This window comes from Mauremys mutica, chromosome 2 (assembly GCF_020497125.1).
Source record: "Mauremys mutica isolate MM-2020 ecotype Southern chromosome 2, ASM2049712v1, whole genome shotgun sequence".
Classification (NCBI taxonomy): Eukaryota; Metazoa; Chordata; order Testudines; family Geoemydidae; genus Mauremys; species Mauremys mutica.
The window spans coordinates 118,442,814-118,470,356 of NC_059073.1; the positions used below are offsets into that span (position 1 = coordinate 118,442,814).

At 39.5% G+C, this 27,543-nt stretch overlaps 1 protein-coding gene and 1 long non-coding RNA gene across 2 annotated transcripts in view; one reads left to right on the plus strand and one right to left on the minus strand.

The window, feature by feature from the left end:
* The window catches only part of LOC123365272, a 151,106-nt gene extending 150,340 nt beyond the window's left edge, over window positions 1-766 (minus strand). The window contains exon 1 of the long non-coding RNA XR_006577510.1: window positions 635-766. This is a non-coding gene — a long non-coding RNA (uncharacterized LOC123365272). The remainder of the gene's footprint in view (window positions 1-634) is intronic.
* On the plus strand, window positions 590-27,543 carry EEF1E1 (eukaryotic translation elongation factor 1 epsilon 1). Its single transcript, XM_045007991.1, has 4 exons — window positions 590-869; window positions 5,658-5,858; window positions 16,797-16,892; window positions 26,853-27,543. Exons 1-4 carry the CDS (start codon window positions 768-770, stop codon window positions 26,991-26,993), a joined length of 540 nt encoding a protein of 179 aa, XP_044863926.1. The 5' UTR covers window positions 590-767; the 3' UTR covers window positions 26,994-27,543.

The window sequence follows — 27,543 nt, forward strand, 5'->3', positions numbered from 1 at the left end:
TTTAAAACCCATGAAATAGGCAATAAATTAGACTAACACTTTAAGCAAAACTGACAAAGTGCAAAACCATAATAGGAATTTCAGCCTCAATGAACCCCTCTTTTACACAAATGCTCTAATTGGGTATGAGCTGGTGCGATAAAGATAGGCTGGAGGCTGCAGACACGGCTCCCTAGCTACGGCTGAGGTGAGCTTTGCACTCCGGCAGCACTAGGCGATTGCACGCCTACACCTCACCGCGCTTCCTCCCCAGCCCCTGCGCTGGGAGCGGCGGGGCTGCGACAGGGGCACGGGTCAGGGAGCGGCTCAGCCTAGGGGCGGTCTGCGTCTGCCGCGCCGCCAGTCCCCTGAAGGAAGACAGCAGCATTAGCCCCACCCCCCCGATTGTCTACATCACAGACCTGATTAACATACGAGACTCCTCCCCACCCCGTCCCCTTCACTTTGCGCACGCGTAAATCAAGCTTCATGGAATGTACTCTTCCTGTCTCCCCTTTGCGCATGCGCTTCACGCGCCCCCTTCAGACAGAGACGTGACCCCTCCCTTTCTACTGCGCATATCAGTATTAAGCCACAGTCATCTCGGCGCAGGCGCAGATTATTATGCCCCAGTGCGCGGCCAATCCTGCCTTACCCTCCTTCCTCCTCCAATGGATGGAGACGTTACTTAGGAGGTGGGGCCCCTCTGTCCAATCGTGCTGGAGTTTGTTAGTTTTGAGAGACTCGTCCTTCTTCCTCTTCCTTTCCCGGGCCGGTTGTCTCCAACGATGGCAGCTGCGGCGGGGCCCGGGCCGGAGGAGCTGATTTTGTTAGAGAAGCTCCTGGGGCTGAAGAAAGGGAACAAGTACGGTGCCCTGGAGGCGCGGAAGGTGAAGGATGCGAGGGGGGGGAACTGGAGACCGACTCGGGCATGTGCGCGCGCAGCAAACGGGCTGTCCTCGCGCTCGTCCCGTCTCCTCGCGCTCCTCCCGCTCCCTCTGGCGAGCGCCACCTGTGTAGACCTAGACGAGGCCTAAAATGCAACAGACGCTTCCCCCTTAACGTTGGAGTATAAAAATAGTGCATGACTGGGGGGAAGCACATTTGCAAGGAGAACGTTGCACGGGGCCACCTGAAATGAAGGCTGTGATTTCGTCACAGGTATTTTTAGTAAAAGTCATGGACAGGTCACAGGCAATCAACAAAAATTCATAGCCCTGTGACCTGTCCATGACTTATACTATAAATGCCCTTGACTAAATCAGCCGAGAGAGGAGCCACTAGGGAGGGTACACCCTGGAGGACAGCTGTTGGAGGGGCGCCCTGGGGCCAGTGCCACCAGCTGCCCAGGGACTGCCCCAGCTGCAGCAGCGATGTGGCTGCCTGCAGAGCCGCTCCAGCAGCCACAGGTGTTGCTGTCCCAGGGGCCACCTGAGGAGGCCGCTGCAGAAGTCACGGACGTTGGGAAAAGTCACAATCCATGACTTCCGCAACCTCAGAGACAGACACAGAGCCCTCACAATAACAAATGGGTTTGCCAATATAAAATCAAAGTAACATGAAATCTGTCCCAAAACACTTGCATATTAATTTCATTCTTCCCAACTTTGCCTGCCCTTTATGCTCAGGCCTTTGAGTTATTGTAAAATGATATTAATTTCCTTTTCTTGCAAACATACCATGTTCTCTAGATTTGTTGATCAATCAATGAAGAAAGTAGCATTTTATTTATAATACCAGTATGGGGAACGGGTAGCTTGGTTTTTCAGCATTATGTTTTAAGACTATGGTATGTTCAAGTTTGCTTCTGGCACCTTTGAAATCATTCAGTTCAAACTAGATCAGCCAGATGCACAAGATGTATTCTTTATGATATTTTCTTATTAATGTGTATCTATTTTTCTGTTTTACCTCTGAAATTTTTGGTATACTATTTTATCAGGTATGCAGTACAAAATATTTTGTGTTTAGGGTTGGTATAATTGATTCATTCTATCTTCTCTGCATGGCAACCTTTATCAGTTTTTACTTCCTGAAAAGAGCAGACTTCTGGCTCAGTACTGCTGAAAGCAAGTAGTTGTTGCCACACGCTTGTTGATGAGTACAGTGGTACTGCCACTGAGTTACTCTGAATGCACATTTGTGTAATCCTTTGCTATTCAGTGTTGACCTCAATATACATTTGTGTACCATGCATTTGTTTGCTGAAGAGGTTTTTAATTGTTCATTAGTAATACTCAGCACTGAATTTTGATTCCTATAATTAGAAATCTATTCTATTTTGGCATTAGGAGGCAATCAACAAAACTCATGGTCTTCCAAAGCATAATTATGTGTAACAATGAGGAAAGTAGTCTGTCCTTTATTCAGATCCTGGAGATCTGATAGTATCCAATAGCTAAAAGTAGTAACATACTGCAGAAAATTCCTTATTGAATATCTATTGTACTTTGAATATTGACTGTGTGACAGTGAACATGAGATCATTAACTTCATAAAATTGGAAGGAAATAAGTACATCAGGGCATCTGTTATCACTGGAAAAACTAGATGTTTTGTGCCCTTTTTAAATTAGATCAGGAATTAGTTTAGAACTTTAGACCCTCTGGAAATATGCTTAATGCTTAAATGCCAACAATATTTGGCATACAATCTTTATGAACCATTTTTGAAATATAACTTGATTCTTCTGCTTCTGAATAGTTGGACATTTGTGATATTTCAGTTAATATTCTGAAGTCTTGTTTAATTAGATCAATGTTCATTTTCTACATGATTTTTTAAAAAGTCTCAAAAGTTTAGCTGTAGTACATTTCTTTTTCTTTTTGCAAGAGAAGAACTAACTGCTGGTTACTGCTGAGCGGGATATCTACAGGGGACACTGAGATTTTGTTTGATTGGACCTTACGCTTTTTAAAGTTTGGGTCTCTGTCATGAAAATAGCAACATAGTTCTTAGGTTTATGATCTGGTTTAATAATTAGAATACATGCTGTCTAATGCCTTTATTCTGTTTAAGATACTTAATGATAATTCAAGCTCCCAATGAGAGGCAAGGTCTTGTGAAGAGAAATGGGTGCTCCACTGCAAGCTTTCTGTAGTGCCATCATACTCCAATCAGTTTCTTACTGGATGACTTCAAAGAATATTGTACACTATACTTACCCACTGTTGAAAGTCATGCATGGACAGAATGGTTGTCTGTCTTGTCAAATAAAACCAAAGGGTTAATTCACAGTACATTACTGATTTCCTTTAAAAGAATTGCCCACATGTACAGCCTGAAGTGATATAGTTTGTGGCACTGGCAGTATGGAAGACTGGTATTAAGAACTGAAGCCAGTTTTCCATTTTCTATAATGCTGCTTTAATAATTAGAAGAAAATGTTTTATGTTTAGAAATTTTCTTGATTTTAAAAGTTGTACACGTAACAAGATTAAATTTGGTTTGGGATCTTAAACTAAATGAATATAGTCATGGATGACTTCTCTAGGAATATCAATCATTGTTAGGATCAGAAATGTTAACTGTAATAGTTTTAAATGTATTTCAGATAATATATGCCTATTACATTTTGTACTTTCAGGGTGCTCAGATGAGTACAATAGGTAATTTTTCTTTTTACAATTTGAAGTACAACTATACATAAAGGTCTACTAACTTTTTCATTATATACGTTTTCAGTGATTATGATAAAGTTTAATACAAAGCCAGGAAATCGTTTTGGTGTGAAATTTGTTACAGTTCTTGTCCAATTTAATGGTTTTCATCATTAAGTTGGTGGTTGTATTACAGTGATGAGGACAGTACTTAGAATTAGACAACAGTATGTTTGACTTCTATAGCTCATATTTTATTGAATTTGGTAAATATGGATTCAACTTTTGTAATTTGATCAGCATCTGTATAGAGAGTCCATGGTTCTGCTGCTCCCCTTTTCTCCTCTCTTCATTCTTGCCTTCTCACTCTGGTAACTGAGAAAGAGTTGTACAGGGCAGACTTTGTCCTTTAATAGTTTGCAGGTCAGCCTCAAACCCCCATCAAGTGACTTGTTTATTGGTTACCAACCCACCTGGGAGAACTGTTTTTCTGTGGGCTGTAGCCAGCTCTTTGGTAGTGGTTCCCAAACTTGTTCCGCCGCTTGTGCAGGGAAAGCCCCTGGCGGGCCAGGCTGGCTTGTTTACCTGCCGTGTCTGCAGGTTCGGCTGATAGCAGCTCCCAGTGGCCGTGGTTCGCTGCTCCAGGCCAATGGGAGCTGCTGGAAGCAGCAGCTAGTACATCCCTCAATCCGCGCCGCTTCCAGCAGCTCCCATTGGCCTGGACCTGTGGACGCGGCAGGTAAACAAACCAGCCCGGCCCACCAGGGCATTTCCCTGCACAAGCGGCGGAACAAGTTTGGGAACCACTGGTCTAGGGTGATTCTATTTGAATGAGAGGTCATCGGCTTTTATCGAACCTCCATTGTTATCCCTCTGCTTGGTGCAAGAATTTTTCAGTTCAATATGGAGGCTACAGAGTCCAGGTGAAGGCACAGAACAGTTTTACATCAAAATGAGCTTCACAAAACAAAAAGGAGGTTGCAGATTAATTAAGGGTTTTTCTACACTGGGAGTTATTTTGGATTTAGCTATTCCTGATTAACTCCATGTGTGAATGCTATAACTCCAGAATAAGTGTGCCTTATTCCAAATTAGCTTAATTCACTGGCACGCTATTGGAAACACAGGGTGCTCATGAAGTGTGAGTCTCTTAGTTTCCACTGTTACTAGTTGAACTGTGCTCAGACTTCCTTAGCATGGGTAAAGATTGATACAGCATTGGTATCTCCTTTTCTCCTCTTACCTGGCAAAGTCTCTTCAGGAGGTGGTTGAACAACTTGACAATTATTTGTATAGGAGTTCACAGGAACAGAGAACATGTGCTATATTTAAAGGGTATCACAAAAAAACCCCAAGTAATTTCACTACTATAAATTAAGATTTTTTTTAAATATAACACTAAACTATAGCTTAACCCTAAGCATGGAGAAGTGCAATGCAGAATTTTTTTTTTTTTTTTTAAGGTGAAACAACACATTTGCTGTTGCTCCTGAAACAACTTCCTCCCAGTAACTTAGTCAGTCACTAGACTTGTATAACTCTAGTTATCTGTCTTCCTGAGTTATGTTCCTACACCTAACTGTGTGTAAAGTCACAACTTTCACAATCGTTAAGCAGTTATTTAGAATAAGCATTGAAAAAGTCTGACAGGTATGATTTATTTGTGGCTGTCCAGAAAAGCTGGATGTTTGCTGATTCTATAGTCTGAAGTTTTATTTTTACACTTGAAAATGTGTATCAAAGGCTACCTATGAAGATTTCTGGTAGACGATAGTTCTTATTCTGATGCTCTCACTGATTTTGTCATGGGTTGGTTATATTGAACTAGAAATACCCTATGTATATGTTCTGTCTTGCATGTATATCTTCCCCCCCCCCCCCTGCAATGGAAACTGGAAAAAAAATCAACCCAAGGATTAAGAATAATTTAAATATTTTCCATGTGAGGTATTATTCTTAGCATTAATATTTTAATTGCCTAATTAAAAGTGAACATATTGGGATACCATATAGTGAGGTTGTTTAACAAAGACTAACCTTTGAACATGACAAACTTACATGGTATTTGTTTTCTTCTAGATTCCAGTTCTTCAAACAAACAATGGTCCCAGTCTAACAGGATTGACTACTATAGCTATCCATCTAGTCAAACAAGCTAAGAAAGAACAGCTACTTGGAAGTACTGCAGAAGAGAAAGCAATAGTTCAGCAGTGGTTAGAATACAGAGTAACTCAAATAGCTGGACATTCTAATAAAGAAGATATAAGAATAATTCTGAAGGTAAGGATAACTTAATTGCTTTACCACCAGAATATTGAATTTTGGAGTGACTGGACACTAGATCTGTGGTGTTGGGGACAGTATATTAATGTACATTTATGTATTTACTTTAGTAATAGAAATGGGTAGCTATTGACCATCTCAAATCATTTGCCATTAAATTTGTTGCTTTCTTTTCACTTTATTGAAAAAACAACCTGAAACTTAAGGAAATGGTTTTAACTATAGAATACATAAAGCAAGCCTCCTGCTCTACTGTAAAAACTTAATATGTAAGAATGTAACGGAGAGGGAATGTAATTGTGCCTATAAAGTTCAGAGAGTGTTTAACTATTTAGTCTCTTCTAAATCCTGAAAGGCTACAGTTTCCTCACATCTGTAAGCTACTACTGAAGTCCCAATATATATAAATCGGCCTGCACTCTGATCCAAGATAACATTTGTTTTATTTTTATTGAGAACGACTCTTTGCTTCAGTAACAAGGTGGGATCTACTTCAAGTCTAGATATTATGGTGATTGGATAGATGGCTGGATGGATGCAAAGATGAGTTAATATCACCATCTCACATATCATAAGGCATGAGTGAAAGCATAGAGGGAAATTTCCATAAACTCATGTTTTCATATTTATAAACTACTAATGTATGGAATTTTTATTGAGTGTTCCTCACTGCCTTAGACTTCAAAAATTGCTCTCCCTTATTTTCAGAAGCTGTGATTGGGAGGGGGAAGGGTACCATTAAGTTTTACTCAGTTAAAATGAAACTAAAATCTTTTCCATTTGCTTCTTCAGACTTCTTGGGTCCTTTCATCAAAAATGTCAAAAGTAGTTTAATTTTAACTCTCATATCAGGGTAGGAGGTTGAAGAGGCCTAATTTTACTATTAAAAGTGTACAACATGGCACTGAAATGCCATATAATTTTAAAGAAGTTCTCTTTCTTCAAATTTTAAAATGTTTCTATAATTTTATATGGAAAGTACAAAATGTCTGGTATTCTACAGATATGTCTACACTGCAATTAAAAACTCATGACTGGCCCATGCCAGCTGACTCTTGTGGGGATCAGATTGCAGAGCTATTTCACTGCAGTGTAGACTTCTGGGCTCAGGCTGGAGCCAGGGCTCAGGGACTCTGAGATCTGGTTAAAACTTTATATCAAACTTTCTGAATGAAAAATAACTTTTTGGAGGAAACATTTTCATGGAAAATTTGTATTTTCTTGGAAATTCGGGGGGGTTTCTTTAATTCAGTGAATCAAAAAACTTGTGGGTAGAACTGGGTGAATAACTCTTCTCTCCCGCGCCCCTCCTCTCATTGTTCTCCCCCCCACACACACACACGGTTTGTTGGTAGTTCCACATACACATGCCCAGTTGTTAGGACACCTACCTGGGATGTGCAGGGAGACCCAGGTTTGAATCCCTGCTTTGGAGCAGGGACTAGTTCCTAGGTCAGGAACAAAAAAATGAAACATTTTTCATTTGTTTAAAATAAAGAAGGAAAAATTTCCAATGAAAATTTTTGAACATTACAATTTTGTTTTGTTCAGAAGTTTTCATGGAAAACACTTAATGTTTTTTGACCACCTCTAGTCCTGATTATGCAGACTTCTTCATAAGGGCAGAGCCCTGCTGAGTTCAATGTGTGTCTGTGTTTGTATATGGGATCATCTGCACAGAGCAAGGATTCCTGCCTTAGATTGTAGGATTCCTGCCTTAGGGTACGTCTTCACTACCTGCCGGATCGGCGGGTAGCAATCGATTTCTAGGAGTTCGATATATCGCGTCTCATCTAGACGCGATATATCGAACCCCGAACGTGCTCCTGTCGACTCCGGAACTACACCAATGCGAATGGCGGTACGGAGTCGACATGGGGAGCCGCGGACGTCGATCCCACGCCGTGAGGACGGTAAGTAATTCGAGCTAAGGTACTTCGACTTCAGCTACGCTATTCACGTAGCTGAAGTTGCGTACCTTAGATCGACACCCCCCCCCCCCCCAGTGTAGACCAGGCCTTAGATTGTAAACTCGTTGGGGTGAGGATCTTGTTGTCTTGTGTGATTGCTCAGCGCCCAGAACAGAAGGGTCCATGATTATGACTGGGACATCTTGGCCTTACTGAAATATAAATATTTAATAACATCTGTGATGGGTTCGATCACAGAAACCCTCTTGGGAGCTGCCACCTAATGTGCCAAGACTACTTCTGCCCCTGCTTTCCTGCCCTGTCAGCTTAGGACTTCAGTGCCCTGTCTGGTTTGAGCCAGACTCGCTAGCCTGCTGCAAACCCAGACCCAGCTCTGAACCACGTCCCCTAACAGCTGTAGGCTTGACTGAAAGCAACTTACAGAAGTGTTCCTATCTTTAACACTCAGATGCCCAACTCCCAGTGGGGTCTAAACCCAAATAAATCTGTTCGCCCTCTATAACACTGATAGAGATGCACAGCTATTTGCCTGCCGCCGCCTCCTGGTATTAATATATACTCTGGGTTAATTAATAAGTAAAAAATGATTTTATTAAATATAGAAAGTAGGATTTAAGTGATTCCAAGTAGAAACAGACAGTACAAAGTGAATTGCCAAGTTAAATAAAATAGAACACGCAAGTCTATGTCTAAGAAACTTAATACAAATAACACCTCACCATTCCAGTAAGCTTCCTTATACAGACTAGTCTGGGTCCAGAGATCACTCACACCCCCTATAGGTATTGTCTTTTGTTCCAGTTTCTTTCAGGTATCTTTGGGGGTGGAGAGGCACTCTCTTTAGCCAGCTGAAGACCAAATGGAGGGGTCTCCTACAGGCTTAAATAGACTTTCTCTTGTGGGTGGAGACCCCCCTCTTCTCTCCTATGCAAAGTCCAGCTCCAAGATGGAGTTCTGGAGTCACCTGGGCAAGTCACGTGTCCATACATGACTCACAGTTTTTACAGGCAGAAGCCATTGCCCACATGGTATCTTGTATGTCTCCAGGAAGACTTCTGTGTGGATTGGAGTATTCCAAGATGCATTGTTCCTTAAGTGCTTCTTTATTGGGCACTTAACTTTGTAAATTCCTTTCTAAAGAAGCTGATCAAATGCCTTACAAAACTTACTTAGAAATCAAGCAAGTATACAGCCAGTATTCATAACTTCAAGTACAAAAATGATATATGTGTACAAATAGGATGAATAGATTCAGTAAACCATAACATTTACAGAGATATGTTACATGGCACATGTAGCATAAAATATACTCTAGTTATGTCATATTCCCATAAAGCATTATGGGATACATCGTCACAACATCAGTAAAATGGCCACGGTTGTGGAGAGCAAAATGGTTTCACTATAAGGCATGCTTGATTATCATTGCTTTGGAAAATGAATCTGTTTTAAATCTGTTTTTTAAAAATATATAAAATTAATATTTCAGGTTATAGGCTCTTCTCTTAGCTGTAAATATAAGAAGTAGATATTTACAAATTCTGTCACTATTACTACATTTATTCAGTCTTGGTTATGGTTTGCAGAAAGTATTCTGATTGCTGGGTTTTGCTGTATATTTACATTGTGAATACTAGAATCACGGCTTTACAACTCCTTTCAACTGGTATACTATGTTATGTCTGCTAACCATACACACTTTCCCTTCGCTGGAAACTTGGAAACTTTTCAATTTAGTCTAAGACAATATGAATGGTAATCTGTACTTTTTATTTTAATTTTCTTGCTCTTTTGGAATACAGATTAAAAGGCAGATTTTTCAACTTGGCCATAACCAGGTTTCCACAGTGCAGCAGGCATAATTGCTTGACAATTGGATATCAAAGTACCATTTTATGTCTGTAAATCAGGTACTTAAGTATTAAATGACCTAAATTCTGGACACAAAAGCAGTCTTAGGGCCTGTTTTTTATAACTCTGGTCTATCTGAAAACTTTCACATCGCAGTTTTGACCGTAGCAGCAGTGGTAGTGTGGGAAAGAGACATTGTCTTACACATTTTGTATTTCAATATTGTATGTAAATTGTTTCCAAACAAAATAAAAACTTCACTCCTAGTACTATAAAGTAGATGTTGGGAGAGGAAGAAGAGTCTCAGCACTTAATTTTAACCAGTGATAGCAGTTTTCCTGGAGATACTCATTTATATCAGGTGATGGGTGGCCAGAGTTCTTGCTGAAACAATACTGCATGAAATACTGCCTCTGTAGAAATGTTCCTACAGAACAGTAGTTATTTCTTTGCTTCTATTTGTTCCTCTTGCCACCGTGAGTTAATAGTTGGAACAAGAGACAGCCTAGTACTGAGGTAGATAAGTATCCTGTGCCAAAAGGGAATATGGGATAAAAACTAAAGTAGGCAGGCAAGTCTGAGATTGTGGTTTTACAATGTATCTGGAATGCATAGTGGCAGTCTTGGGACAGTAGCAGCCTAAAGCCGCAATTTGTAATGAGTTGTGTGTTTCATGTGCCAAAAGCAGTTCAGTCACCTCTGCTGTAAACTAGGCTGCCTCTAGTTGGCTCTCAAATGAGATGCTACAATTCTGTAAAACCTCAGTAACAAAACTGTTTAGTGCTTGTTAAGAGATTCTGAAACAAAGGTCTTGTTGAGAAGAAAATGTATAGAATACTCAAACTGATCTTTCTACCTTTTTGGAATAGAACTCCTGCATAGCATCAAAACAATCTTGTTAATTATTTGCATTGCCTTGACTAGGGTTTTAAATTTTTTTTCATAACATGGACCACCTTCCTATCCATTTACAAGCAAATAACATCCTTGTGGCAACTACAGCACTTGTGTATATGGAGAGGTTAGAAAAAATACACAGGGCGGCTGGGCTCTGAGCTCCTGGGGCAGCTCAGCTGCAGAGCCTGGCCTGACCTGGTGCTCTGTGTTGTGTGGTGGTGGCGGCAGCGCGGCCCAGATCGAGCTGGGCAGCGCAGCTGTAACAGCGCCAGCCACTGGTGCTCCAGGCAGCGCAGTAAGGGGGCAGGGAGCAGAGGGGATGGAAAGAGGGCAGGGGAGTTTGGGGTGGTGGTTGGGAGGGAAACAGAGGGTTGAAGGGGGCAGGGGTCCTGGGGGGCAGTCAGGAAGGAGGGGAGGTTGGATGGGGCGGCAGGGGACAGTCAGGGGCAGGGGTTCCAGGGACAGTCGGGACAAGGAGAAGGGGTGGTTGGATGGGGTAGGAGTCCTGGGGAGGGGAGAGCCGTCAGGAATGAGAGGAGGGGTTGCATGGCATGGTGGGGGTCTGGGGGCAGTTAGAGAACTGGGAGTGGGGGGGTGTGGATGGGGCAGGGGTCCCAGAGGGGCCGTCAGGGAACGGGGGGTTGGATGGGGCAGGAGTCCTGGGGGGGGGGGGGCGCAGATAGGTGGGGGCTGGGCCACGATTCCCTCCCCTGACCAGCCCTCCTTACAATTTACAAAACTCGATGCGACCCTCAGGCCAATAAGTTTGCCTACCCCTGATCTAGTAAATAAGAAATGCATCATTCTCCATTTTCTAACAATAAAAATGTGAAAATTAATCTGAGTAAATGTGAGTTACACTATATATATATATATATATATATATATATATATATATATAAATTTGTATAAATGTAGTATACCCTGGTTATTAAAAAGAAGCAGCAAATTTAGTGTAAAGGCTGTATTTTAATTGGAAAACTATGTTTTAATGGTTACCACCCAATGAGAATCAATCAGTTAACCTTGGCTTAAATCTGTTTTTTCTGCTTGCTGATTTTAAATCATTTGATTTAAATCAGTCCACTCTGGGAGCTCATCTGTCATATTTTATAGGTTATTAGTTTGACTAAGATCCCCAGGACCTGAGGAATTTTTAATTGCAGTGTAGACATATCTGTAGAATACCAGACATTTTATACTTTCCATATAAAATTCATCCATGGGAATCCTTTTAGTAGCCCATGATGCAGGAAATGAACTAAACACTCCCAAAGTATTCAGAAAATAACAAATAATCTCAGCTTATACTGCAGCATTATAGAAATAGCATAAACTACTGCTTCATAATATTATCTTAAATATTATATTACCAAGTAGGAATCCTGTCATGATAGCCAAAGCACAGGGGGAAAAACTTAACCCTTATTCCTCTAGGAATAAAGCACACTGATCCAATTCCAGTTGCTAAATTAACTCATCATTTTTATTCCATCTGGTGTCCCAAATTCTAGAATTTTTCAAAGTAGAACTCAGTGTCAATTTTTAGATTTTATAAAAGTGAAGTATTTTTGAAATGTTATGAATATTTGGATGTATAACATTAAGCAAACTTACTCAGTAATGTAACTAAGGAGCAAACTTTTTTTATGATCTTATCTTACCATTCCTAACATGTAAGCTGTACTGTGTGTGCATAACTGTTTTTTACACAAACTTGTGGCGTCTGCCTTATAGAAAGATTTCTAATGCCAAAAACAATGCAATCAGTATATAGTAACTTTTCTGATGAAATTTTGTTCACTGAAGTACAAGTAAAAACAGTGTGATATTATCATGGATGGTATTAGATATTTAGCTTTTAATTTGCACAATGAAGATTTTATAATTTTATGCAGGATGTGGGAAAAATATTGGGGGGAGACAGCTAGGACTGAGTCTGATATTCTGATCGAATTCAACATAGGTTTGCAGTTATTTTGTTATGACGATAAAGCTGCATTTAGTAAGTGACACAACAAAAAAAGTTGGTTGGAGACTGATTATTAATATATTTTTATGCAAGGTGATATGTAGCCCTTTAGTAAATTGATATACAGATTAGCTCTGCAAGCCTTTTCCCTTAACACTGCATTAGCCTTCACATTTTTGTGTGACTAAACAATTTCTATAATACTGTTGTTGCCCCTCTTGATATTTAAAGTAATTTGAGAGCTAAATAATATGAACAAGGCAGCAAATAGTCTAAATAAAAAAAAAAGCTATATAGCTAGGAGCAAGTGACCTTATACAGTTTTAACTGTGTAGGGGTTAACATTTTCCCTGATTTACTGTATAAATAGAAATCAAAACAGAGAACATTCAACAATTGCAAAAGTGCAGAAGACAGTCAAGAAGATGTTGATAGAAATAGTAAATTGGCATAATGAAGTCAAAATTTGCCAAATTCTTCAAATGTAATATCAAATGGCTTGTAAATTCTCACCATTTTAGTAGTTTTTGTGCTGTAGTATTCCCAAAAAAATGGATTATGGAGATGCTCTATAGTTAATGCTGAAGCTAGTTTCTAATTATAAAGCTGATGATCAGTCCAATTCCCCTTGCCCCAAATTTCCTCAAAAAGCAGCCAGTCTGCCTGATAAGGAATATTCCACATATCATGCCAGGATACGTTTTTTAGAGAAACTTGGAAACATCAGAAAAGATGTTGTAAAGCTGCCTTTTTTTTTTTTTTTTTTTATAAAGTCTTTGACTTTTTTAAAATGTTGTTGTTTTGTTGGCCTTATAAAGGAGAAGAGCTTTCCTGGTTTTGGTGGGGTGGGTACCAGGAGTATTGAAAAGATGTGTAACAAGTAAGTGATTGGGTGAACATCCCGTCTATCTTAGAATCAGAGTATGGGGTCCTGAATTTTCTCCTTACAGTAGGTCTAGAGGGAGGTGGCTGGCACAGGAAGACTGGAAGAAATATGTGGAGGAGAGGAAGAAGTGTACATGTCTTCACTCTCTTCCTTCCTCAGACTAGCAGAGGAACAAGGTCAGAAAGCTCCCAGACTCAAGAGGAACTGCAAAACTGAGCATTTTACTATAGTGTTTAGAAGAGACACATTAATTTAAAGACTTTTCAGTTTGTTCCTCCACCCCTGCCCCATCTCTTGTTTGCTATTTGGCTTTTCTTGTCTTGTTTAGTGGGGTGGGGAATTGGATAGAGGGGAGGAGGGGAGCAGAAGACTGGTGAGATATGGGAAGAATGCAGAGAACAGGATGGGATACAAGAGAGGAATGAAAAGGGTGAGTTGCTGGGGGCTGGGAGATATGGAAAAGGACAAAGAAAAGGAAGGTTGTTTATGTGTATTAAGCTTCGGATACTTAGAATTCTCTAGATATAGAACTTTTTCACTGTGAATAAATTTCCCCATCCTCTATTCATTATCCCCAAATCCCAACCAGGTACAACTCCCCCACTCAGTACTCATTCTTACAACCCCTCATGTGGACTTGCTAAAATCTGTGGGAGAGGGGAAACACTTTTGTGAGCTTCATAAAATATTGAGGCAGAGTTCTCCTTTTATAGTTTCTGTGTATCAACACCATTTAAAATGTTAACAATCATTAATAATCTGGGAGATTCCCAAACAAAAAAAACTGAGTTAAGTTTGAAAGTATGTTTCAATGGAGTCTGTCTAACATCCAAAAAAACCTATGCTGTCTTTACAAAATTTTTGCACCTTAAAAATAAAAATTCCAAATTATAATCTTAAAAATATTCTTCTACTCCACCAATACGTGACTTTGAGAATTTACAGAATTCTTAGATGATTGATTGTACTTTGGAGTTATATTTCTTTCACAGTCTTTGCGCATCTTACAAACAATAGATATAAAATCAATAAAATATACAACCAGCGACATATTTCCATTATAGAACAAAGAAAGTTAAAATTGGATAGATGATGCAAGTGGAGTGAGTGATTAGCGATAAGAAGGATTATATTCTGTGGGGGAACTAGCTGGATCCTTTAATTGTACATTTACAGACTGTCATGGAGTTTTTTAGGGTTTTATTATTTATTTTGGGGGTTAGCTGGGCTTACCCAGTTGAATCACTTTTCAACTTCAAGCCCTGGTCTACGCTACAAGTTTAGGTCGAATTTAGCAGCGTTAGATCGATTTAACCCTGCATCGTCCACATGACAAAGCCTTTTTTTGTCGACTTAAAGGGCTCTTAAAATCTATTTCTGTACTCCTCCTCGACGAGGAGATTAGCGCAGAAATTGACCCTGCTGGGTTGAATTTGGGGTAGTGTGGATGCAATTCGACGGTATTGGCCTCCAGGAGCTATCCCAGAGTGCTCCATTGTGACTGGTCTGGACAGCACTCTCAACTCAGATGCACTGGCCAGGTAGACAGGAATGAGCTCCAGCATGGATTGAATGGGAGGTACTGCATCTGATCGCTGTATGAGGAGATGAATCCGTGCTATCCGAACTCTGTTCCAAAAGACGAAATGCCGGAATATTTGAAAAAATCTCCAAGGGCATGAAGGACACAGGTTATAACAGGGACCCACAGCAGTGCCGCGTGAATCTTAAGGAGCTCAGGCAAGCTTACCAAAGAACCAGGGAGGTAAACAGCCGCTCCGGGTCAGAGCCCAGACATGCTGCTTCTATGATGAATTGCATGCCATTCTAGGGGGTGCCCCTATAACTACCCCACCCCTGTGCTCCCCTCCTCCGCCACCCCTTCCGGGCTACCTTGGCAGTTATCCCCCCATTTGTGTGACGAATTAATAAAGAATCCATGAATTTGAAACAACAATGACTTTATTGCCTCTGCAAGCAGTGATCACAGGGGGGAGGGGAAGGCGGTTGGCTTACAGGGAAGTAGAGTGAACCAAGGGGTGGGTTTTCATCAAGGAGAAACAAACCAAACTTTTCACACCATAGCCTGGCCAATGATTAAACTGGTTTTCAAAGCTTCTCTGATACACAGCACGCCCTACTGTGCTCTTCTAACCGCCCTGGTGTCTAGCTGCGCGTAACCAGCTGCCAGGCAATTTGCCTCAATCTCCCACCCCGCCATAAACATCTCCCCCTTACTCTCACAGATATTGTGGCGCACACAGCAAGCAGTAATAACGATGGGAATATTGGTTTCACTGAGGTCTAACTAAGTCAGTAAACTGCATGCCAACAAGCTTTTAAATGTCCAAAGGCACATTCTACCACCATTATGCACTTGCTCAATCTATAGTTGAACTGCTCCTTACTACTGTCCAGGCTTCATTAGCCATGGGAGCAAGGAGTAGGCTGGGGTAGTGCGACCGCGCAGTGCTGCCGACTGGGAGAGCAGCCTGGGGCAGAAGCCTCTAGCTGGCATGATATTCCAGGCAGGACTGAATCTCCATTAGATGAAACTTAAAGAAGAGAATGACCTGGAGTCATTCCCATTTTTGTACAGGCACCCCCGACCGACCTCACCAAGGCCTGCCAGGAGCACCTATGTCTGCCCAGGCACCCCCAACCAACCTAACCGAGGTCGGCCAGGAGCACTCACAGGACGATGACGATAGTTAGCAGTCGTATTGCAGTCTGCTGTCCGCAAGGCAAGGCAAGGGGATGCTGCTGTGTAGTACTGTGTCTGCCAGCAGCACCCAGGAGACGTACGGTGACAGTGAGCTGAGCAGGCTCCATGCTTGCCGTGGTATGTCGTCTGGACGGATAACCCAGGAAAAAAGGCGATAAGCAATTTTTTTGCTGTTTCTTTAATGGAGGGAAGGAGGGAGGGGGGCCTGACGACATGTACCCAGAACCACCTGTGACAATGTTTTTGCCCATCAACCCAGCATTCCAGTGGGTGGTAGAGACTGCGGGAACTGTGAGATAACTACCACAGTGCAATGCTCTGAAAGTCGACGCTAGCCTTGGTACTGTGGACGCACACCGCCGACTTAATGCGCTTTAGTGGGGACACACACATTCGACTATCAAATCGATTTCTAAAAAATCGACTTCTGTTAAATCGACCTAATTTCGTAGTGTAGACATACCCCAACTCTTCCTAACAAAGTCTTTTCTGTTTGAGAATAATTAAGACCGCTTCAGCTATTGTGACTAGTTGACAATTTATTAACTGATATAAATTGACCTAAGAGGCAATTTTTCAAGCATTTTAATTCTATGGGGGATATATCATCAGTTGCATTAATATTCTGTCCAGCTGCTATTTTATTGACTTTGTAATTCTTTTATTTTTTTAGGATCTTAACTTATACCTTGAAGACAAAGTCTACCTTGCCAGAAACAATTTTACTTTAGCAGATATTTTAATGTACTATGGGCTACATCACATCATAGTAAGTAATATTTAATTACTTTTCTAACAGTCATAATCATTAATGCATGTGAGTAATAAACATTTCTTGCTTTAGAAGTTTGCTAGCTAAGTAGAAATACTACTTTTTCCATTCTGTAATTAACATTCATAAAAGGGCAGAATTTTGTGCAAGTGTTTGAGATTTAATTTGCCTTAAAATGTGGCTCCCTATTTAAAGTAGTATTTAGCTGTGGAACAGGCATAGGGAATGTCATATCTATAGTGTTTGGATAAAGAGATTTAAAACTGTCCTTTATATAATGCATTATAAGGACACTATATGTGCCTTTTATTTCCTGACTATCTTAACTTGGTGGCAAAAGTTTGTATCATTACCATTCACAGAATTGGAGGAGGAAACAAATGGATAAAACTGGAAGAACTTAGTGACAAAAAATTAAGGCAAAACCTTGATCTTGATAATGTTGGTGAAATGATACCTGGTCCAAGAAGATGCAGGTGAAGATAAGCTAAATGCTAGAAGGTGTACAAACGTGGCGACAAGATTTTTTTTTTTTTTTTTTTAAGAAAAGGGTGCTCAGGCTTCAGGATTTGAGGTTAAGACTTGATCATACATGATAAAAGAACAGTGAATTTAGGATGGAGAACTGCTGCTTGCAAGAAGCAAGAACCAGAATTGTTACACAGAGTCCATGAAATGCAGGAGGCAAATCCTTGGATTCTTTTTTAGATTAGATAATTTTATGTAGCTAGAAGTACAATGTTAGGAAGAGTTGTAGCTCACTTCGGAGTCAGAAGGCATAAAGATATGGCAAGATCAAGATTCTTCTGGTAGTGACAGGAAGGAAGGAGTAGTATCATGGAGGTAAATCACTGTCTGAGGTGGTGGTTTTTGATACTTCCTATGCTATAAAGAATTAATGTTACTACAGAAAATGGGTTCTAACTTCCTGGGGAAAAATCTGGATGGGATTAGTCAAAGTTCTAAAGTAGCAAGTACAGATAATTATTTTTCAGAAAAAACACTATGAGGAAAAGGGATAGTGCAACAAGATAGATTAGCCAGTACCACTATAAAATGTACTGCTTTTAGAAAAATCTTGTCCCTGATTCAGAGTAAATTTAATTGCAATCTGTAGAAATGTCCAGGAATGAAAATGAGAGAGAGGATTAAGGAAGCAAATGAAAAGGGTTCTATCTTGGATGATTTTATTAAAATGTTAGAGTAGATAATCAGTTGACTTGGAATTAATTGTGTGAAAAAAGGTGATCTTATAGAATATTAGTATTCTATTGTATGATTATGTTATTAAGATTGATTACCTTTTATGTATCATATGAAGGATTTAGTAACAGAGGATGTAAGAATACAAGTGAGATAGTACAGTTAAAAATTAGATGAAGAAAATCAAGCATGTTTAAATTCAGAGTTTGCTCCAGAATTGACCATCTAATCAAGAGGAAAAGATACCCGTTATTGCTTAGGGAAATAGAACAGGTGGTAAAAACAAATGAGTTGGTTCTCCTGGACTGTGACTTCAACCATCCATATATTGGTTGGGAAAAGTATGTAGAATAATATTGATGTCTAAAAATGTTTTTAAATTTCTTGGAAGATATTTCCTGTCTCAAAAAGTAGAAAGTGCAAATAGTGGGGTAGTTATCCCAGACCTGATACAAATAGGGAGGAAATCTAGGTGCAACAAAGAACAAATTGTTTTGAATATTGTAGCCTTATGGATATAGCCAGACATCAGTACTTAAATTTAAAATGACAGATGATAACTTGAAAACTTTATGTGGGAGGAGGTGTTTGTTTTTTGAAGTGGGGGAGTACCTGAGATGACATTGCTCTACGCAAACTTCAGGGAGGGAGGTGCTGCACTTCTTAATGCAGTACTGCTCCTGGGACCTATCTTGTGGGCCACCTTTTGGGATCCGTATTGGCTAGTAGGCTATGAGAAATTTTGAAGATTTTCTTTCTTCCCATTTCCAGCCCCTTCTGCCTGTTGGAAAAGGAGCTGATCTGCCTGCCCTTCCTCCTCTCCCCTCAAAGAGAGAACAGTTCCCAGCTCTTTCCTTTCTTGGCTGCAGAAATAAGGATGGGAGGAGGACAAAGGAGTTGCCCTTCTTCTCCCTCCCTCCACCCAGAAATTTGTTAAAAGAATCAGATTACACAGTACTGCCTCAGATTACATACTACCAGTAAACACTTGATCTCCCACTGTCAGTGGTAGGTTAGTACAAAGATTAAGGGCAGAGTATGACTATTGTGAAGAAATCAAACTTTTTAATAAATAAGGAAAACTAAAAACACTCTTTGTTGCATTCAGCCTCTATTCATTGGGAAAATATGCTTGTTTTTAACACTGCTGATACTTCTACTCTTTTTGCTTTTGCTTCATATTCTCCCTTCCTCTTCCGTTTCCCTGTGCCTTTGTTCATTTTCCTTTTTTTATTCACTTTGCAATTCCCCATGGAAGTTATTGCCCAATTCCTTCCATCTCCCTATTTGCTAACACAGTCAGTAATTAAACAGTTTAATATTAGTGTTCAAATTATTGTAGAGTTAACACTACAATGAGGTGAATGAAGAAAGTGGTGTTCGCATCTGCCATTTTCAGGCTGTTAGCAAACCAGTGAAAACTATACATCATCTTTTTACGTTCATTTAACATGTTAAAAATTATTTTTGCAACCAGGAAGTTTAGAAACTGACACATAAATAAAATCTTGGGTTCTGCAGAATCTGAGTTTATAAAGTCGGCCACATGGTGCATTTATGTGAAGAGTTTGATATCCCCTCACTCTGTGAGCCAAGAAGTCTCTTTCAATCCTATGTACGACTATGTTTTTGACATGGGAGTCATGAGTTCATGTTTTTAGACTTTTTTTTAGTACATTTTGTGGGGGTAGGTGAATATGGTGAAAAATAGAGTAGAGCTGACAAGTTAAATCATGGGTTCCAAAGAAAACAGAAGTTTAGCAGTACTGCTAGGGTACAAAAAGGACAGTCAATGAGCTTTCAGTAAGAACTTTAATTCCTCCATAGGTTATTAGTTTTACTAAAATTGTCTCTGATATGGAAACAACCTTTATATCTGTACACTGTAAGTTAGAACTGAGGTGCTTATGCTATGAGGACATTTGGGGACTAATCAGTAAAATATCTGCTTAGTTCTATTTAACATCATACTGTTTCCTGAGATAAAGATATAGACTTAAGGTTACTCTCCCAGTTCATAAACTGCATTAATCACCTGTAACGAAAAAATAAAAATAAGAAAATACATCACACAATAAACTACCTCTGAACTTAACATAGAATTTTCTGTCTAACCAAAAATAAAACTATAAAAGTTTCAATCAGAGTATCAGGTTCATATCAAATAAATTATTCTAATATGAATTCTATCTAATAAACTGGGAAGGTGGCCTTCTTCTTACATGCAGGTCCCCAACTTAAGACTGGCTGAAAAACTTAGTATAAGAAGGAAAAATCAGTTCCCAATTCAAGTTCATTAATATTTGAACTACTTATCCAGCATTTATTGTTCATATTCCAGTAAATATTTTGGTTAATGTCCATTAATAAACTTCCATCTTGTCTTAATACTGAGCTGAAATTATTTGCTAATACTCTTTAACATCTGTTTACACAAAACAGGGAAATAAATGTTATTTGGGGGTACAAAACTACGTTAATGATTCTTGGGATGTTTTACTGATCACCATGACTTTTGCCCATGATGACTCTGTGACTTTTAATTAAAAATTAAAAGAGAGATAAAACAGCCATAACAAATAGTTACCATTTTTCCTTTACTTCTGTATTCTGTTATAACAAATACTATTTAAAGCTAGGGGCCGGAACCTATAAATCCTTACTATTGCATATAGTGGCTCTCTATGAAGCATAGTCTTGCTGAATTTGCTGCAGGATCTGACTTGAAGTTGATATCGCATTTTTTTTAATCAAAGTATTGCTAAATTTGTCAGGTGTCTTATCAAGCCATCCCAGTAAGATACTGTCAAGTTGTTATTACCGTTGTCCCCCACCCCCACCACCACCATTCCCTCTGTTTTTTCTAAGCACTTTTAAATTTATACAAGTGTTTGAGCTCTCATGATATCCTTATGCTAAAGGGTTTGGTACATAAACAACTTGATGAGACTCTTGCCCACAGAGTTTAGAGGGTGAGAATTTGTCTGTAACCACAGTGCCCAGGGGCGGCTCCAGGCCCCAGCACGCCAAGCGCGTGCTTGGGGCGGCAAGCCGCGGGGGGCACTCTGTCGGCGCCGTGAGGACAGCAGGCAGGCTGCCCTCGGCGGTTTGCCTGCGGAGGGTCCGCTGGTCCCGCGGCTTCGGAGGACCTCCCGAAGCCGCGGGACCAGCGGACCCTCCGCAGGCAAACTGCTGGAGGCAGCCTGCCTGCCATGCTTGGAGCAGCAAAATCCCTAGAGCCGCCCCTGACAGTGCCATTGAAGTTGTATACCCTTTGAAGAATGTAATTTATAGTCCTTTTAAAAACTCAGTTCTAGGCTCATTGTATAATAACTACTTTGGTGAGCCTTCATCAGCTCTGCATAGAAATATCAAGGGTTTTCCTCCTTTAAAAAAATCCTTAAATTGAGTGGCTGTTTGTTTGCTATTAAAATTGCTTTAATAGCAGATAATTATTTTAATAGCAGAACAGCAGCTTTTCTTAACTTGGGGGAATTATCTAATTTAATGAGGAAGTACAGAATATATCCATCTATAACAAAATGTTGTAAAAATGCCGTGGAGATGATCTCTAAACAATTAACATAAGAGTTATGATCTGAGTAAAAACTAGAGCATGCCACAAAGTGCTTTTTTAATATACTGCACTAGCAGAGTACATTATGTAAATAAGGTAAAATATCTTGCCCATTTTTTTCCAAGAGTACAAAAGGGGTTTTGTTTTCAGAATAGATATTTTTGCCCTCTGTTTTTTCACTCTGCTAAACAGCCCCTAGTAGAACTAATCCTCCTGCTTTTTCACTTTTGTAAATCAAAAATAATTATTCAAGTCTGGGAGTTACTGGTGTGAGAGACTCTTGGGCCCATTGTCTGCTAAATTTCAGTGTAATTCCATATTTTAGGGCCCAGTGTCTTCCGCATTAAAAGTAGATTTTTACTTAAAAAAAAAAAAAAGGACATATTTTAACTGCAGTGCTGCTACTAAGATACCATAGTTTGCTCCAGAATGTTCCAGTACGTTTTATATTTTAAATACTGAATTTTGTAAGGCCTCAGGGTGGTATACACATTGCTCTTCCCATACTCTTCATTGCTTTGTAATTGTGCTGCTGTTTATATTGGGTACCAGTGTCAAACTACACTGAATATTTAGGACAATCATATGTGATCAGTGGCGTCTTTTCTATGCATGTCATTGAGTGCCCAATATATGGGGAACTTCAGGCAGTTTTACAGGGTATTTTAATTAAGACCATTCTATTCTGCCTTTAATAGCTTTCACTTTTTGGTTTGTCAGGTCTCTAAAAAGCTGAATTTTTTCTCTTACCAATTTTGTTCTTCTCTACATGGATAATGCTGATTTAATTTTCTAGTGCAGCAGAAAAAATGGGTTCTCATGTAAGTGTTTGTGTACTTCTAACAGTGATGTCAGTTGCAGTATGCAGAGCTGATTTCACCTTTCTGCACCAGTAGGAGGCGAGCTTGCTAATTAAGTTTCAACAAAATTGGAATGGACCAGAAAAGGGGATTAGAGTTTGAATTGCTGAATTTTTTGCAGAAATATAGTGGCAATAGTATGTTTGCTTTCTGGCAAGTGAGTTCCTTTATCTAGAAATGAGTGGTGTCTGCTGTAAGTGATGCTGCAAAATCTATTTGTTTTCAAGCTGCTGAAAGGACTATTGGGCTCTTAGATGTGCTTGGCTTAGTTCAGAGTTACAATAATTCAGCAAAGGCAGTTCTGGAAAATCAATATTGTGAAGAGGAAATGTTCTCTTTTCTACTCTTCTTCCCTACTCCTATCCCACCCCATCCAACCTCTGGTATTTTTACTATCCCCATGCCCTCTTATCTTTGCATCTCTTACTCCAGGTCTGTGCGGTACGACTCTATGATAGAGTACTATGGGGGAAACGTACCTGTTACAGCCAACACTTGCAGTCCCAAAAGTTGACTGTTACAAGATGAAGACTCTAGCTACTGAAACTATTCAGAATTATCCCTTCTTTTTCCCTCTTTGCTCCTATTCTCCAGCAAGTTGGAGTTGACATATCTTCTATGTGGCTTCCAGCTCCAAACTAAACTTGGAACAGTCAGTCTTCACATGCTGTGAGGGCATATCTTCAGATACAGTAATATCCCGCTGGAACATTCCTCTAGCACAGTACTCACATATGCTCTGGCCAGCATGGATTGATTTAAATCATCAACTTTAATCATGTTTTCCATTTGTATTTTTTAGTTATCTTCTTCAGAGAGGTTGATTATTTTTTTTAATTGGTTGGTAACCATTAAAACATGTTGATTTGCAATTAAAGTATAGCCTTTATACTAAAATCGACTCTTTGTTTGCTAACCAGGAGGATACACTAGCTCAACAAACATTTGTTAGCAGTTATATAGCTTAATCTACATTTATTCAGATACTTAATATTCAATTTTCTATTCTGTTAGAAAATGGTGAATGAATCATTCTTTATTTACTAGATGACTCATTTGTTACTTTGATTTGTGTAAAGCTCTTTTTGGATGGAAATGCAATTGAAAGTGCACAAAAATTAAAAGGTTTTTGTGTTAAACTATCTTAGTTTTTTCACCTTGTGTCCAGCAAATTTAGCACAATATGCTGTGGATTTAAAACTCATTAAACAAAGAAAGCATTATGCGTAGTTAGTGAATTGAACTGATTGTTCTGGTCACTATATTTTTAAAGATTTTTAGAATGAATAGATGTCACTTTTGCACACCTAATTTTTATTCAGAGATTGGAAGAAGAAAACAAGCTTCTGTCTGTACGTGCATATATAGTCTGATATGATAGGTTCAACTAAGGATCTTCTTTGGTCCCTTCGTAGTAGATTGCTGTCTACCTTTCTGGGCTTAATCAATTTTCGAGTCCCTCACTAGTAGGTCAGTTAATATGGGAGGATGTGGAGAGGGAACAGAGCATTTTTAAAGCATGCTGGAAATTAAGCTGTCAATGGAGGCTCTAGGAAGGGTAATTAAAAATATATATATATATAGTAATGGGACGGTTGTAGAGAAATCCTAATCCTACTGAAAGGAAAATAGACAGTGAAGAACCATCAGTACAGTCAGAATTTCAGTGCCTCTCCCGTACCTTTGACTTCAAAGAAAATCTAATGGTAATTAGATTTAATTGAGAATCTTGGGCCAATTTCTTGACTGCAACCAAGAATTATGCAATGTAAACAAATGCAAAAGTGGAGTAAAGCTCACCTCTGTAGTCCTCATCCTGGATTGGCTGTGTCTATTCCAGTCTTCAGACATACATTGAGGCAGCTTTTAAAGCTGTTCATAATTAAGATGTTTACTGATGGGCTGGTCGCAAATAAATCCTGTTCGCAATTACTACACAAGCACCAAGGAGAGAGGACGTAAAGGCATAATGGCCCTGGAAGCTCCTTCTAGTTTCATCTTCCCATGGCCAGATAATTTACATTCACAACTAGATTATTCCAATAACCCAAAGGTCTTTACTTGAAAATGCTTTAAAAATGTTGAATGTTTGTGGTGACCTGGCTAGGTAAGGCTATACTAATTGAAAGGAGAGGCAGAGGCGCAAACCAAGACAAAAGGGATAATTTTAATTCTTTAGAACTTTATAAGGAAACCCCAAAAATTATACCAGGAGCATAAATAATATAGAACATTACCAATGACTTGCTACTTATAATAAACTATAGGTTACCAACTCATTAACCTTTGTGAGCTTCTATACACTGTGCAGTTAGTGCCAAATGCTTTGTTGTTAACAAGAACAAGAGAGAACAATATACTGTGTCACTTCAGAGGAGAATCAACTTTTCCTTTCCTTGGTGGTAAGTCCAGCTCCACTCTTGCAGTCCTGTACCTTGCTTCTCTTTGACTTGAAGTGTTCCTTAGATTTGATGTTCCTGTGGCTGTATGCATTTTCACTGAGTTTATCCACAAGCAGGCCCTAGTGGCCCTCACTTGTCCATTAGGCACCTTTGAACTGTATTCCTTCAATAGATGTTCAAACAGTCATTATCTCTGTTCATACACTTTAGATCTTTTGCGGGTGGGCTTCTTGTTTACAGTTTTCAGGATCTGTTTTTATCAAATACAGCTTTTTGATCTTTTTTTTTTTTCCTTCTCTTCACCAATTATATTTCCTTTCAGGTTTTTTTTTTTCCCCTTGATAAAATCTACAGATGTACCAAAGAGAGAGAGTTTCATTCTACTTCCCCTCTCTAACAGTGTCTGCCTGCTCACATACCCAGGTCTTTCTCCTCCCCCCCCCCCCCCTTTTGGTTCTGACATGAAAACTTTCCTATTTTCCTTCTCACTTCCCAATCCCTTACTTTTATTCTCCTGTTCTTCTTTCTTTTTATCACTTCCCTTCCTACCCAGACCTCAGTCAATCCGCTAGCTCATAGATCCATTCTTCTCCTTCTCCAATAGCTTTTTCCCAGTTCCCTATCAGCAGAGCTCTGCACGGATGCGGATTTGTATCCGCGGATACAAATCAGTATTCACTGAACTGAAGGGCTCTCCAGGGAACCGCAGTGGCGAAAGGAAAGAATGTGGGGCCGCCACTCCCAGAAGCCTGCACTGGCAGTTCCTCCCGTGTGGCTGTACCACCCCATCCCTTCCACGCAGCTGTCTGCGTGACTGTCTCCTGTCTGGGGTCTGTACAGATGCATCACAGTAGGAGCTGCCAGCATGGGGCACTGGCTCCTGGGATTGGCAGCCCCATGTTCTGCTCCTTTTCACCACTGCGGTTCCCGAGAAAGCCCTGCAGTTCAGTGGATACCAGTTTCTATCCACAGATATAAATTTGTATCCGCACAGGGCTCTGTCACGTGGATTCTGAGCCCCCTCTTACTGGCCAACTCTCTTCATCACAACTGCACTAGGGGCTAGTTCCAGGATGCAGATTACTACATTTATACACCTCTAACCATGGCAGACAACCCTACTAATTCATGGTTATATTTCTAATGTGGACAGATCCTCAGTCTATAGCTTTTGGTTGTGATGATTTGAATGATGCCACTTGTGTCCTAGATACTAGTAATCTGAGTACATCTAAAGAAAATAAGTTACTGTTGCATGTGACAGTTGCATTTACGGACTTTTCTAGAGTTGTTGAACCACACCCAGCAACTATTGCTGACACTCTTAGATCAAACGGTAAAAAAATTAGAAGCATACCTTTAATTCATTTCTGTCTTGAATATGCTTGGAAACAGTCCATCTGTCTGTTCAGTACTGCTTTTTAAAAATGTAAACTAGGCATTTGGCCTGAGATGCTGCAGTTCAACAGACAGCTTCCTAGACTGGAGCTCAACAGTGAGGATTACTTGTATGTCTTTCAGAACTTTTCGCAAGGATACTATATAGTAATCCCTTGCTAAACATGTGAAATTCCAGCCTTTCTTCACTTTCCTAGAGGTACTGGAACAAGAACCAGGCCTGTATGCTTTGTAATCTCTGCTTTAAACCCATACAATTGAGCCTCCAGTTCTGTTTTATGTTGAATTATGCAAATTATGGTTGAAAATCTTCAGACTTCCATAAAGCTAACATATGGTTTTAAAACTCCACAACCAAAAAATATAAAATCAATGTACTGCATTGCTAGACTGTCATAATTTTTCATCCTATTTAAGAACTGACTTTATAAAACTACTTTTTATTCCTGTAACTTATCATGTTTCTGTGTTAATAGGATATGATTATTTAACATCTTGTATTTCTTCCCTTCTTTAGGCTGAGCTTACAGTGCAAGAGAAGGAGAAATACCTTAATGTGTCTCGCTGGTTTAATCACATTCAACATTATCCAGGTATCAGGCAACATCTGTCTAATATCGTCTTCATGAAGAATAGACTCTATACTAATCCCCATTAGGGGTCTTCTGTGCCATATTGGAAGGATGATTGGGAATTGAAAAAATGGGAACGGTTGTCTAGATTTCAAAACCACTAACTTGTAAGCATAAATGTATAACCTTCCTTATGTGAACCAGAACAGCTGATGCCTAAAGTAATAAAATTGCGTTGAATAACTATCATTTTAAGTTTTGAACTTCATAAAAGAATGGTATAGTTTTTGTTAAAATGCAACAGTAGTGAAAAATGGGAATCAAGAATCAAGTTTTAATCTTTTTTAAATTATTTTTTTAAGTGAACTATTCTTTTACCCGTGTAATAGCTGAATCTTTAATATAAAACAAATGAACAACTTGTCCTTCAATATTCACTCCATTTTGCTATTTATTGACCTACTACATACTTAGCACTTCATTATTTTCATTTTATTTTCCATGGATGTTTACACCAGTTTTGTAAATATTATGGTAAGAGCTATATTGTGTGCCAAGGACATGAAAAAGGGAACAGATAATGTATCAGTTGCAAACAATATTTATGTGATCTAATAAATGTATTTTAAAAGTCTA